Consider the following 14864-nt stretch of genomic DNA (forward strand, 5'->3'; position numbering starts at 1 on the left):
GGTGTCACTTCTTGCCGGGCAGAGTCCGTTGCTGCTTCGCTGCTTTATGGTGGGTCATGGCCTTTTGAATATTTGATGTCCTTAGCTACTTAATATGGCTCCAGTACCTTTTGTGAGGTGTTGGTCTTTTGTTGCCACGAGCCCTGCAAAGCCTGACGGGCTGTTCTCCCGCTTTTGCAGTTAGAGCGATAGCGGAAACTGTCGTGTAGTTGTCACGTGGTCAGTGCCCTTGAGGGCGGTGGGGAGGCCAGTGTGCCGAAGCTGTGGCGTCTGAATCCTTGACACGGGAGGTAAGAGAGGCCCAGGTGAGCTCAGAGCCCAGGTGCACGTCCCCTTCTCTCTGGAGCTTGGCGTCATCTCCCCAAACCACCCTGCCAGGGCCTGCCTACCTGAGGGGAGTTTTATTGCTCCATGCATGCTGTGTTTTTGTAACTTTTGGTTTTGAAATAATTGCAGCGTTTTACACCAAAGTTGCAAAATGGTACAGAGACCCCTCTTGTATCTGCCACCCAAGTCCCTGCTGTTAACTGTCACATGTGTTTTAACGTCCTCCTCCCTTATACCTGGGGCTTCCCTGGTGGCTCATATGGTAAAGAATCTGCCTGCAATGCAGGAGACGCAGGTTCAGTCTCTGGGTTGGGAAGATCCCCTGGAGGAGGGCATGGCGACCCACTCCAGTATTCTTGCCCGAAGAATCCCATGGACAGAGGAGCCTGGCGGGCTGCAGTCCGAGGGATCACACAGAGTCGGACACGACTGAGCGGCTTTCAGTTTCACTTTGCTCACACCTACCTGTGTGCAGACTATTTTCTGAACTATTGGAGAAGTTGCAGGCACGATACTCCTTTATTCTTAAATTCATCAGCGTGTCCTTCCCGTGAATAAGCGTATTCTCTTACGTAACCAGTAACCACAGTGTAGCGGGCATGGTTGGGAAATGAGCAGCATGACAGCTGTCACCTGTGGGCTGCGTGCAGGCCCTGCCAGTGGTCCCAGCAGTGTGGCGTCGTGTCCTCCTGCACGCGTTGTATCGGGAGGCACGGGTGTCCATCCGTCTCATTCCAGAGCCCCTGGTCAGAGGTGGTACCCTCCACTCCAAATCAGTACTTCCCATTCATGATGGAAGGAAAGTGTGGGTATTTCATGGGTGTATTTCCCCTGTGTTTACTTCATTTATCAATATAAGTTCATGGGTCCCTGATCAGTTCAACAGGTTATTGCACGTCTCTCGCAGGCTTCCCAGGTGGCTAAGTAGTTAAAGAATCTGCCTGCCAGTGCAGGAGATGCAGGAGACTCGGGTTCCACCCTTGGGTGGAAGATCCCCTGGAGAAGCGAGAGGCAACCCGTTCCAGTATTCTTGCCTGGAGAATTCTCATAGAGGAGCCTGGTGGGCTACAGTCCATGGGGTCGCAAAGAGTTGGACATGACTAAAGTGACTGAGCATGCTCACTTTAATTTGAGGCTCATATTGGCTAGTGGCAGCCTCCGGCATGTCTCCATGCCATAATTAGGCATTAAGGTGCCTCGGCACCCCAGTCACGTGCACGCTTGTAGTGGGACAGAACCTAAGGGGCTGAAGAGGTGATCGAGCTCTGGGATTCCTTCGGGATTTGCTGGTGGATGACCTGCAGCCACAGTGTCCTGGCTCCACGGCTCCCCGCGTCCTCCTCTCTGGGACCCCTGGGCCGGGGGGAGAGAGCTCTTTTGGAACACTGGGCAGCCAGGGCAGTCAGCGGACCTGCAGGAAGCCACATCTCTGTCTGGGGCTTTCTGAAGAGGGTAAGGAGGTGGCAGGAAGCCTGGGGGCAGCAGCATCTCTTTGTGTTTCAGTAGCCCTGCTCGAGGCTGCCTCTGCCTTGTGGGTGGGGGCCTCCACCCAGGCCGCCAGCTTTCTTGTTGTTCTTGATTGCCTCTGGCTTCGTCCACAATCAGAAATTGCGTGAGTGCAAGTCCAAGATCCTCTGCGGGAGGAAGTGTCAGCAAGCATGGACTCTGGTTCCTTGCAGGCATGGGATGCTTTGTGCTCACGGCCAGTTCTCCGTGTCCGTGGATGGTGTCCACTTGGGTGGGATTCTCAGGCTTGGCTGGGGTTGTAGTCCAGGGCTGTGACAGGGTGATTAGGACCACCCCCCCCCATTCTCTAACCTGTGTGCCTGCCCTTCCCAGTACCCAGACTGGGATGTTCACCTTCTTTCCTGGGCATCAGGTTACCCAGCCTGTCACTCTGCACTCATGTAGGCTGCGCTTGGTTTGCTGTGACCTGGGGATGCCCTGGTAGGGGCCTGCAGTGGACACTACGCTTGATGCCCATCGGACAAGCTCTCTAGATGGGCCAAAAGTGGATGAAAACCTTTCCATTGTTTGATCTCAAGAAACAGTGTATCTTTTGTTCCCCTGTCTGCCTCTTACTTTTGGTCCTGGGCATGTGCAGGCATGAATTGACTGAACTATATAGAGGAAAGTGTATCCCTGATCTAGACAAAGTGGGGAAGAAAACGGAGCTTACAGGCTGGTTTTGAGGGGAGCAACAGGAAAACTGGTTTCAACACATTAGCATTTTCATGTTAGTTGACCTTGAACATCAGAGGGGCTTGGGGCACGACCCTCCACGCAAACAGATATCCATCACTACCATCTCTGCCTCAAGACAGAGGAGTTGGTAAATGACTCACCCAAGGGCAGGAAGCTGAAGCAGTTTGGATGGCATCAGGACTCAACTGATTCCACATAGCATAATCTCTAATTGAACACAAACTTTTCCCCACACTTAGCTAATTTAATTTTTCATTTAACAAAATGAAAAATAGGTACCATATTGAAAAAATCCATGTATGAGTGGACCTACACAGTTCAAAGCCATCTTGTTCAAGGGTCATCTGTAAGATACATGAACCTGATGTTCGATCCTTATTTTTGAAGAAGATATCTATCTTCTGTAGATAGTGGACAGGGAGAGGTCAAAATTGTGGCTTGTTTGGTAATAGCATAAACCACACATAGACTCAGAGATGCATATTCTCAGACGGTCCTCTTTTGAAGGCTTCGTTAATCGAATGTTGGAGTCAAACAAAATAAAATTCTCTATATTATTGTCTGAAAAAAAAAGAATAATGAAAAATCTGCATCTTAAACATTGAAAGTAGACCCATGGTATCTCACGAGATGGTGCTTCTCACTTGACTCACACAGGTTGATAGAGCGACAGTTTTTGTAGCAAAAACAGCTATGATTAGGATGCTTTAATTGATGTTTACCATTTGTGTGTGATAGTCTTCAGACCTGGTGAGTGTCTTCCTTGGAGTTAAATGAAGCAGTTGTGGATTTTAGAGCCTTGCACACATGCCTTCTCTGAGAGCATGGGGTTCAGATTATCTCCATCAATAACAGCAGCTGTGGATCGCAGGTTTTCTGGACAAGTCCTTTCTTGTGGAGGGTGAAGTGTGATCTTGTAGGAAGAAACAGCTCTTGGACAAGTGCAGGGACCGTGATCCCTGACTCCATCCCTTCACCTTCAGGAGCCCCATATTCAGTCATTCTCTTCGGGATGTGTAGTGACAGTTAAATCTAAAGCATTGAGAGGTGGAGCTAGAAAATGCTATTATCCACCAGGGCTGTTTTCTCTCACTCTGAACCGTAATTGACTTTTCTCCATTGATCTTTATAGGAGAGATGCTGGTAACTTTGTTCACCTGATAAGTACCCAGCTTGTTAAAGGAAATGTTGGGTGGGGGGACCCCGGACATGCTGTGTCTATCTGGGTCACACAGCTGTGAGCCTGGGTTGAGGCGCTGGTGTGTGGGTGAATGCCTGGGTGGGCACCAGGCTGGGTATGGGCTTGCTCACATCACCCGTGAGGGCACCGTCGTGCTGTGGCAGGTGGGCACACCTGCACGGTTGCCTGGCCCTTGGGGGACCGGAGGCCATCAACATGTAACCATTTGGAGATGCAGGTGCCTGGAGGGGGACTTCAGAGAGGTCTAACTGGGTTTTTTTTTATCTCTTGAGGAGGAAATGATGATGCACTGGAGGCTCAGCCCTCCTGCAGACGTACAGAAATAATCAGCCTATCACGTCATCCTCCGCTCGACTTCTCCCGGCTGAGCCAAAGCAGAGGGGTTTGGGCTGTGGTTAAAGTGTTTGTCTCATTAGCGTTTTTTGGAGCCTGGGTCTTTGACAACCACGTGTGCTTGCTCTGAATCGAATATTTCCTCAAGTGGCGTCTTGGTGCTAGAGTGGTCATTGCCATCTCTGGCTGCTCTGTGGTTGGCACAGCAATATCCCTCGAAGGTCATGGGCCAGGGTTCTTCATTTCAGCCAGCATGGGGCCTGGAAACCAACAAGTTTTATATTTCTAGGGGTGATACTGGGCTAAGAAAATCTGGTGCATGCCAGGTCAGTGAGAGAAGTGGCTATTTGCCCTACCAAAAGCATCACCTTTAATAGATGCTTTGAAGTGATGTATTGACAGTCAGAAGGTGGGATTCATGACCATGCGGTCTTTCTGTGACATTTGGGCATCGCTTGCCCTCCTGGTGGGAGTTGGGTGCAGTGCTGTGGGAAATCTCACTCCTGGTGCTGGGAGGTTGGGGGGGGGCACCACATCCGGCCAAGGGGATCCCCTGGCACTCTTTCCACAGCTGTGTTGAAAACAAAGCTTGTTAGGCACTAGCTATGCAAATGCCGCTGTTGCCTTGGTGACAAATAGAAAGTGACTTTGGTCTTCGGGCAGCATCAGTCTGACACCTGAGAACAGCAGTGGATGTGGAGCTCACGCTGGAATCCCAGCTGAGTTGCCCCTTGACTCTGGTTCTTGGTCTGAAAGCGAAGAGAGACCAAGTCGTCTTAGCAAGCTCCACATCGAGTCGTCATACGCGGGCCCTGTGCCTCTCTGACCTGTAGTCTCACTGGCTGGTCGTTTAAAAGAACATTTAGACTGATGCGTTGTGAGTGGGCGGTGGCGGCCTTGCACCCAGCAGTGGGGCCGCTCTGCCGCTCGCCTCACCCTGTGCCCTGAGATTGTGACAGCGTTCAGCGTTGTTCCCGAAGATGCACTTGGAAGAGCAAACAGCGCACGTCCGGGCAGACACTGCGTCCTCATTTGCCCAAATGGGAGCAGAAGTTCTCTCTTTGTAAGAGTCCTTCCTGGTCTCAGAGTCTAGAACTCAGTCTCCTGTAACATGTTCCCACTTAGAGATACATCTGTATTTAAAAAAAAAAAAGTTTGGGACATCTTAGGCATTCATGTTAAAATTCTCTTAAGAAGCAAGCTTTTGAACAAGTTAAATCACTCAGAGTCTCAGAGTTCTGGTATACCTTGCTATTTGGTTTGTCTCCAAGAGTTTGGTATTGTGCTTTTTTTTGATAAGATGGAGAAAATAGTGTCGTGTTGCCAGTTACCTTGACTGCCAGAAAACTCTTAACTAAACTGTGGTTCTGTGGCACCAAATCTCCATCTTAGTTCCCTGGGTAAGTCTCCTTTTCCTTTTCACTTTTCTTTTGTTTTTTTTCAGTCTCTCTTAATCATGTTTATGGCCTTACTCAACCTTTATTTTTGTTGCACTTTGTGCATCTCTCTGGTTTTGATGGTAAGCCCCCTTGAGTGATGATGCCAAGTGAACCTGAGGGTGGTACTTAGCGAGTCATCGGGCCCCGTGAGGCCTGTGGAGCCGCGATTGCTGAGTGAGTCCTGCTCTATGCTGGAACTCAAGGCAAGCAGTCAGGTCCTGATCTGTGTTCCCTGATCTGCAGGCTTGGTCTGTGAGACACAAGCGAGCCACGCTGGCTCAGAGGTCGTGAAGAGAAAAGGCTTGTGCCAGGTGGTTCCGTTTAGCGGTAACAGTGGGCGATTCTTTGAGTCCCCAGGCTCGGGTGCATGAAGTCAGAAGGCCTGGTGTGTCCTGTGGACTTTGCAGAGCCCGGCCTCATCTCTGCCTTCAGGATAGGAAAGAGGAATCAGAGCTGCCCTTCGCGGGTGTGCCGTGGTCCGCCTGACCAGTTCTCCAGGGCAGTCTGGGAGAGTATTTTAAAATACATTTTTAAAAATACTTTTTAAAAAAAAGTATTTATTTGTATCTGTGCTGTGTTTTCTTGCTGAGCAGACCTTCTCTAGTTGCAGTGAGTGGGGGCTATTCTCCAGTTACGGTACATGGGCTTCTCATTGTAGTGGCTTCTCTTGTTGGGACAGACTCTGGATGCACAGGCTTCAGTATTTGCAGCACGCGAGCACAGTAGTTGCGGCTCACAGGCTCTAGAGCACCAGCTTCGTGGTTGTGGCCCACGGGATCAGGGCTCCATGGCATGTGGGATCCCTGCCTTGGGAGCATGGAGTCTTAGCCCCTGGACCACCAGGGAAGTCTCTCCAGACCTCTGTTGCATCCTGCACGCCTGCTTCCCAGGCAAGAGAGCATGTTTGGCCATGATTATTTTGGCTTGAAGATGGAATTAAAATCCCCCGATGTGTGATGGGTGGTCCCAAGTGCCACCTGAGGTGGTCCCAGAGCCGAAACCATGGTGGTGGCTGGTGCTGCATTCTATCACAACAAAACAGCGCGGCAGCGCATTGTCACATCTGCTCTTTGGACGGGAAGGACCATCCACGTCTTGACTGTTTTGGTGCAAGGCCTTGGTCTCACTGGCACGCGTGGGTGCTTTTCAGTCTGCAAGGTGGGCGCTTGCACTTGCCTCTGCCTGGCCTCTGGGTTGGGACCCAGGCTTTCTCTGCGGTTGTTCCCATTGATGGCAGCACCACAGGCACCCCGTGCTGTGGGCTGTGACTCAGGAATGCCCCCAAGACCTACTGTGTGCAGAGAGGCTTCGAAGTCAGGTGTTCCCTGTCATGCGGGCCTGTGTGAGGGCTGCCAGAGCCCCTCGGCCAGAGAGGGGCAAGGCCCGTCAGGGGCACCCGGATCTAGACCACAGAGACAGAAGTCCCAGTGGGATGGGATACTCTACTTTGTGTGCATGTGTGGATGAGCAGAAGAGGAAACTGAGACCGAAAGGACTTGAACCTAGGAGCGTGTTTAGTTTTTTAAAGTGTTTTTATGGTTTAGACTAAAGCAGCATTATGCAGTTCTTGAGCTGGGAAGCGCTGTTTTTCACTTAGAGGGAAAGGCGTAGGCGCGATGGCTGAGCATGCACGGCTATGTTAGTTTGCTAGGGTGGCTGGAGCACAGGCCGGGGGCCTTAAACAGCAGGAACGGCTTTCTTTCATAGTCCGGAGGCCAGAAGTCCAGGCCCTCTCGCTCGTGTGTGCTGGCGACTCCCACTGGCGGGACGATCTCTGTGCCCTCTGCGGGTGTCGGAGGACAGAATGTCCACCCTGACGGGGGTTGCCCATCCTCCAGCTGGCTGTGAGGTGTGAGCCAGCAGCAGCGTTGGCTGGCCAGGCCAGCTGTCCAGGGCGCTCTGGGCTGGCACCGCTCTCGGAATCAGCGGTAATGGCTTCCTCCATTGAATGTCGTCCAGCATCGGTTGTCTGCTGGAGTGATGATGGCGTGTGCTGGGCTGTCCCGCGTGCCGTCTGCGGGCCGGGCGTCCCCGGCCTTCGCTCACCCCGACCTGGCAGCATCTCCTCGTTGGTCAGGGGCTGGCTGTCCCTTTTGCCAAATTTTTCCTGCGTTCCCCTGCCACCCTGGCATGTCTTTGCATCTCTACCGCATATTCTTTTCATGTGAGGCGGAAGCAAAACTCTTAATAAAAAATTCTTTTGCACCTGTTGCCCTCATAGTGTGCGTGGAAGGTTTTCTCCTCTTAGATAATTCCATTTCTGGAATATAAAATTGGCCAAGGGTCAGCAGTCAGGGTCCGTCCCTGCGTGTGACCTGGGCCCCTCGTGGGGTCATCTTGACTCCATTCTCTGGCCCGCCTGAAGGCCACCAGGGCCAGCCAGACGACTTTAAGACGGCTTTCCCCATCGTGAAGCAATGGCTTAGCCCAGCCCCATGTACACTTTCTTCATTTTAGTAAATCGTGGTTTTATTTTGAATAAGCCTCTTTCAACCTGTTAATATTAGTCTCAACTAAAATTAACCTTCCCCTAAATTATTCTCACCCCGAAGAAGCAAAGTAATTTAGAAAGTTAAATCAAAACAAAGCAATCTTGTGTGTCGAGCAGATAAAAATCGCAGACTGTGGTTACGGAACGCCTCTACAGGAATCGCTTACATAAAGCCGATTTCCTCCAGTCTGGTTCTGGAAGGAGCAAGGGAAGTGCTCAGGCCTTATCACAATTCCATCCCGTCCAGCACGCCCCAGAGGGCTGTGTAAACAGCGGCCAGGAGGGAACCCTGCTTGCAGCTGGCATCTGCAGGCGGCAGTTAGGTCTGGGAGGGGACGCCCGTCCTCAGCCTGCCCCGTGGCCAGTGGTCCCACGTTTCTGCATCAGAAAAGACCAGCCCCCCAGAGTGAGGAAAGGGGTTGATGGAGAGCTTTAGGCTGAGCAGAGAGCTGACCTGGGGTGTTGAGTCAGACCTGAGCAGAGACGCAGCTCCTGACGAGGAAGCAGGTGGTCTCTGTCACCAGCTTCAGCTGCTCTGAGTCTGCACTCTGCTTGCTGCTGCTGTTTTTTAGTTGCAAGTCGTGTCCGACTCCAGGGACTGTAGCCCTCCAGGCTTCTCTGTCTGTGGGATTTTCCAGGCCAGGATACTGGAGTGGGTTGCCAGTCCCTCCTCCAGGGGATTTTCACGACCCAGGGATCGAACCTGCATCTCCTGCATTGGCAGGTAGATTATTTACCGATGAACCACCGATCAGGGGAAGCCTTTACACCCTGCACTCACCCGCAAAATGGATTAGATCCAAAGGTGGGCGTGCTCTGGAAGACAAGGGACCTTGAGACTTTCAATAGCCTGGCAGTTTCCTTCTGAGCAGTATCTCAGCTTGTCCTAAACCTGTGGGGGTCACCGGCAAATAGACATGTTGTTCTATTTTTCGCCGCTCTCTGCCTGCCGCTCTGGGGTGAAGGCTGGAGGGGCAGGGGTTGACTCCGCCTGTTTGCTAACCCTGGCCGCTCTGCTGGGCTGACAGCATGCACCCAGAAGAGCTGCCCCGCTCCAGAGGCAGGGGGGCATGTCAGCACCTCACTTTGTTTAGCTTTTTGGGACAAATCACCCCGAATCAGTGACTTCTCAAGTAAGTCACAGCCGCCCGAAACTCCCCCTTAAGGGAGCCTGAAACAGATGTGAGTGTCAGTAACTTAGTTAGTTGCTTGCATCCACTGAGTTCCTGTCTGCTTTCCCCATGCCTCTCTTCACCGGACCCCAGCTTGGGGTGACGTTTCTCAGCACCTGGGCGGAGGTGGTGGGAGTACCACCTTTCATCCTGTTCCTGACGCCAGTTGTCTAGTGTCCACACTGCACTGTTTGCAGAGCCTGGGGCAGGCAAGGCGCGAGCTCAGAGGCTGGAAGGAGATGCGAGGAGCCTCGGGAACCGCAGTCACATTTCTTCTCTCCAGGCTGGTGCAGCAGCCACAGCGCAATCATAGCATAGCCAAAGTGTCCCCTCATATAATCACGATGCCACTCCAGGTCACCCTGATGCAGCAGCAGCCGGGGCTTTCATAGTGAAGCTCACACAGGCGTGCAGCGCGCAGTAACCCGTGACCACGCGAGTGCCTCGTGATGCACGTGCAGAGTGCTGTAAATGGCCTCAGCTGTCACACAGTCATTGTTTACAAAGCGTGGGGCGACAGAGCCTGACCACGCCATCTTGGCGGCTTTGCTCTCAACCTGCGTTGGGTTGTTCCTTTTCCAGTGGTTGCTGGGTTCCCTGGCCCAGGCGGCTCTGGTCAACTGTGACATCACCTGTGGAAAGAATGTGCAGTCTTTGTTTGTTGTTGCTGTTTTGTTTTTGACCGCGGTAGGCGGGATCTCAGTTCTCCGATAGGGGATCAAATCTCTGCTCTTTGCCTTCGAAGCAGAGCCTTAGCCACTGGACCACCAGGGAAGTACCCCAGAATTATGTGGTTTTTAGAGGGAGAAGCGGATTCAGGGACCCCTTTTGAGTCTCCCAAACAGCCTTTCGGTCACTTTGTAAAGAGCATCGCCCAGCGCCCCTGCTCCTGAGCGGTGACAGCTCTGGGAAGAGCAGGCGCCGCGGTGACCTGTGCCCATCTCAGTGGGTACTGCTGAAGGCCGGTACCCTCCTCGCCCGCCCCCAGCCCCGCCTGAGACAGCTCAGGGCTGGGCAGTGAGCGGCTCCTGTCTTCTCGTTGCAGGTCCTCGTGCGTCCGCAGGCCGTGGAGGGCCGCCCGCAGATGGTTCTCCTCCGCGTGCTGCGCTACATCGTGCGCCTGGTGTGGAGGATGCAGTGACAGCACGCAGCGCTGCGCTCGTCTCGGCTGGCCAGCCCTGCGCGCGGGCTCTCGGTGCTCCGGCGCCCTTGGCGTGCAGCCCGCGGGCCTTCGCTGGAAGGGCGGGCGGAGAGCCAGCCGGCACGTCCCCGGAGGACACCACGCTGCATCTGGACCTGACCTTTGTCTGTTCATCACCATGCGGCCGACTTTCCAACCGAAGCTTGTTGTGAATGTAAATGAGGGAGGGATTCTCTTTTTTTAAAAACAATGTACAAATCATGGTTCTCTGGAGCAAGATTTTATGCAAGAATGGTGTTTACATGCAGTGTGTGTGTTTTTTTTTCCCACCTTTGATAAGAGCAGGTTTTTCAAAAAGGAAATGGAAACTTTTTAACCAACTCATGAGTGATTTTTGTACTAAAATTTTAAGAACCTTTTGCCTACTCTCAGAGGATTATATAAACTCTGCAGTGGAAACTGAGCCAGCTCATTTATAAAGCTGCCTTAGTTTATTTTTAGAGGTCACCGTACAGCATTTTTAAACAGGAGTGGTATGACATGGCTCCTCCCCTCCCAGTTATTGCCTCATGGACCTTTTTTTTTTTTTTCTTTAATCACTATCATTAATACCAAAAAAGTTTTTATGAAATGGAACTGGTAAAGGGGCAGAGAGAGGTCCTTTGTCAGCCTGTATTGACATGCCACTCCCATTGTGTAAATACCTACTTACCTCCTTAAAATTCAGTTGCATCTGTGGCAAAATTTTACTCTTTGTGTGTGTGTGTGTTTTGCTTACATCCTTTGGTGATGCTCTTCCAGCCTGTCAGGGCACTGATGAACACATTTGGTCCAGTGACTGTTTCCATGGTCCGAGCCTGTATCAGACATAGGTCAGCCTGTCTCTTGGTAGCTTACCCACTGGGAAGTGCTCGCTGTCGGTTTTCGCCCGCTCTGATGGACTTGTTTAGAAGTGCTCTTCAGAGCTTCAGGGCAGTCATGATACCAGGTTTGCTGTTGGCTTTCCCGCCACACAGGGTGGGCTCCTGGGCCTAAGGCTCCAGGGTACTGACCTGCCCGCCTATGGCCAGGTTCAGCTGCAGGGGGCCACACTCAAGCCCTCGTGGGAATTGGCAGCGGCTGTGGCAGGGCTTTAAGCAGCTGTTTTCTGGGCATCCTGGCTTTTCATCCAACTCAGAGTTCATCTGGCCTTCGATGGCTCACACTTGGCTAACCGCTCTTTGAAGTAAAGGCTTCATTCTGCTCTCAGCAGTTCTCATAAAGAATGCCATCAGACACAGGGATGTCTGTCAGTTGTCCAACTCCTGGGACCGCTGGATTTTGTCAGGCCCCCCTTCCTGTAGCCACTTCGGTTGGGGGTGCTCTTCCTTCACACCTGCCAGGAGGATGGCAGAGAATGGACGCTCATGAGCTGGTTGGTCTTTTCAAAGGCAGTTAAACTACTAGGGAGAACCAACACAGACAACAGGGAGCATTGCAAGCAGGGAGGTGGGGGCCATTCTGTGAACCCCATCGCTCTTACAGTTTTTGAAACCTCAACTGATTAAACAGCTTTTTTAAAAGACTTACAAGATTTTTCAAACAAGTCAACAGTGCCAACAACAACTGTCATGCTTGCTTTTGGCCCTTCGAGGACCAGTGTTTTTACCTTATCGGTTGGAAAAATTGATTCATTTTTGTATCTTTATAGTTTTATATATATATATATATATGTTACATATATACTTTTTCCTTAGGTAGAGAGAGATTTGACTCCAAATATTTTTCCTTCCAAACATTTTCTTTTCCCCAAGTAGCTTCTTGGGGTCTTGAATTGTTTTAAAAGCTGTGTTGAGTCTCAGCCTGTGTCCTTTGACCCTTTGTCTTGAACCCCTCCGCTGGATCCTCAAGTCCACGCAAGCGGTTAAGGCGGTCCATGGAATTGCAGCCGTGGGCCTGCTGGACACACACACACCAAAGACGTATTTGGTTCTGGGACGCTCCCCCCCAGGATCTCCGTATTCATGGGCCAGTCTCTTGGACTGGAGCACTTTATTCCTTCAGCACCAGTGCCCCGGGGGGCTGAGCGCTTGCTCCCCCACTTGCAAGTTTACCTTGGGCTTGGGGGCCTGCAGGCCCCCTGGGCTGGCCGTGGAAGCAGCTGGTGAGGAAATCAAGAGATTCTATGAATTGTAGAAGTATTAAAATGAGGATGTTGCCCCCGGGACTTGAGAGGTGACTAGACATCCCTGTACTGTACGTATCTGTTGATCATGATGCCTCTCCCTGCAGAAAGTATGCCCATGGTTAGGTGTACCTTTGATGTCTTTCTTTTTCTTCCTTTGACTTTTTGTAGAAAGCAAAAATAATTCGGTCCCTTGTTGGAAACTTAATGCAGGTTTTGTGCCTTGACCACCTGGTCTTATTTGACGTTTGTAGAAAGTGTCCTGTGACTTTTCACAGAAATACAATAAATGCATGATATTAACTTCATGAGTGAATTTGCAAATTACCTGGACCCCTCCATAGAACTGAATTGATGAAGATTTTTTTGTTTTCTTGGTTAAAAAAAAAAAATGTACATAGCGGGCTATAACTTTCTCCTGTTTCTCCTCCTTAATATTGTATATATTTTTACTATTTATTAGAGTAGGAAGTCATATTTTACTTATCAACTGAGCCAAATGTCTGTGCAATTATGTGTCCTTTACTTTCTTGTAAAATTTTGTACAGCCTAAATGAGTAAAAGAAAAAAAAAATCAGTTTTTACTAAACTTTTTCAGAATTGAGGGATGTAAATATTGTAGATTCTTTTTCTATGTAATGTGTCCTACTGTTTCATAATGCTGTAACTTGTAGGAATGTTGTATATTTATTTCTGGCTTATTTAATGTCTTAAGTTCTGCAGAGTGTTGACCTCCCTTTCCCCTTCGCCCCCCGCCGTCCTGTTAACTGCTTTAACTCTTGAGGTGGTGACTGGTCAGCTCACGGCAGGCCACTTGGTCTCCCCAGCGTGGCCCTCCAGCTTTGGTCCCTGGTATTTCTAGTCCAGTGGGTTTGCTGTCCTCATGGTGAGGGTTGTGTTTAGACACCGTAATGAGAGACCAGAAATCTGATAGGCTATCAGATTCTCCTCTAGAACTTTCCAGTGACCCTCTAACTCCTGAACAGCTAGCTTTTCATAGAAACAAGTGCTGTTAACTTCAGGCCATATCTTACAAAACAGAATCCTTACTATTAGCAGTGGGAAAGATTTTTCCATTGAAGATTCATCCCTGACAGCTCAGTGTTCAGAGACACGCGCACGTCCACTTCTGGAGGTGCTGCCATGAGACTGCTGAAGGCAGAGACCAGGCAGATTGAACGCCCTGGTTGACCAGTTGCCCTGCTTCCCAAGTGACTACTGGACCACCTCACACTACTAACCTTTGTTGGCAACTGATAAGTAGTTGAATCCCCCTCCCCCCGCCAACTGTTCTCTGTGGCTTCCTATGCTTTGAGGTGCAGACTCTACTATGTATCTTCAGGAACTAACTGTACAGGCCTGTGCCCTCTCCCTAACCCTGAACCATCTGGTCCCAGCATTTGATCCACCTGCGTCTTCAGGGTGACACCTTCCTTCTTCTCCAAAGCCTTCAAGCAAGGGTCTGAACCCCACTGGCCTGGGTGCAAAGAGGTGAAAGCTGGAAAGAGGTTTTCTAGCGGTTCTGTGCTGATGGCTTTGTCATCCCTGCTGATTTAGCCTGGTGCCTGTGTGTGTCAGTCTGCACGCACATGTGCAGTGACATGACCACACGTGTCGCTAAACCAGCTGGGGTAACGCCTGTCCTGCTCCAGACGGCATCGTGTGTAAGAAGCACCCTCAAGCTCCCAGCTAAATAACTTGACTACTTTGATTTGGGAATTTCAGACCTTAGAAGCTCTCTTTAATTTGTACGTCCAGGTTCTGTGACCACTAGTTACTGTATCAGAACTCATCAGGTACTCATTTATAAATAGCACTGATCTGTCCCTAACTTTTTTCCTAGGACCCAGCGTATGTAGCATTTGTATTGCAATTTCCCTGGCTTGTGTTTTGCACTGATGGATTTTGACAGGGTAATTGCCACTTTACTTGTGCAATACTGCTGTAAATAATTGCAGATTTTTTTTTTTAAGAAACCCAATCTTTTATGTTCGTAATGAATTTTATATAAATAAAACTTTCAACTAGTTTTGGCGAGCTGTTTATTTCACAAAATGGTGGAGAAGCAGCTGAAATCATGGATATGTACACACCCACACTCTACCCTTGTCATTCACTGAATGTATTACCAACATGCAGATTTTGTGAATTGTCGCTTGAAGTCAAGTCTGTGTAGTATACTTAAAAGCAAACCACTCTTTAAAGTTTTGAAGTGGCTGGTGAGAGCAACTGCAAAGTTTTCTGCCCACGTAGTCAGGTTTGACTCAGCACCTGGGCTGGTTGTGGAGTATTAGGTCACAGGTCTAAACTATATTGATTAGTGATTATAGCGGATACCCTGCCATCTCAGCCTGTCTTGGTAGTTTGAAGAACATTCAAAAAATGGAAGTC

The 14864-nt window shown here is 50.3% G+C and overlaps 1 protein-coding gene across 5 annotated transcripts in view; it reads left to right on the forward strand.

The window, feature by feature from the left end:
• Positions 1–14502, forward strand: part of BCL2L11 (BCL2 like 11) — a 48029-nt gene extending 33527 nt beyond the window's left edge. For all 5 annotated transcript variants that reach the window (XM_065929830.1, XM_065929834.1, XM_065929835.1 and 2 more), the window contains one exon: positions 10214–14502. In XM_065929830.1, coding sequence (XP_065785902.1) covers positions 10214–10309 — 96 coding nt within the window. In that variant the 3' untranslated portion in view covers positions 10310–14502. The remainder of the gene's footprint in view (positions 1–10213) is intronic.
• Positions 14503–14864: the final 362 nt, after the last annotated feature.

Source organism: Muntiacus reevesi, chromosome 3 (assembly GCF_963930625.1).
Source record: "Muntiacus reevesi chromosome 3, mMunRee1.1, whole genome shotgun sequence".
Taxonomy (NCBI): Eukaryota; Metazoa; Chordata; class Mammalia; order Artiodactyla; family Cervidae; genus Muntiacus; species Muntiacus reevesi.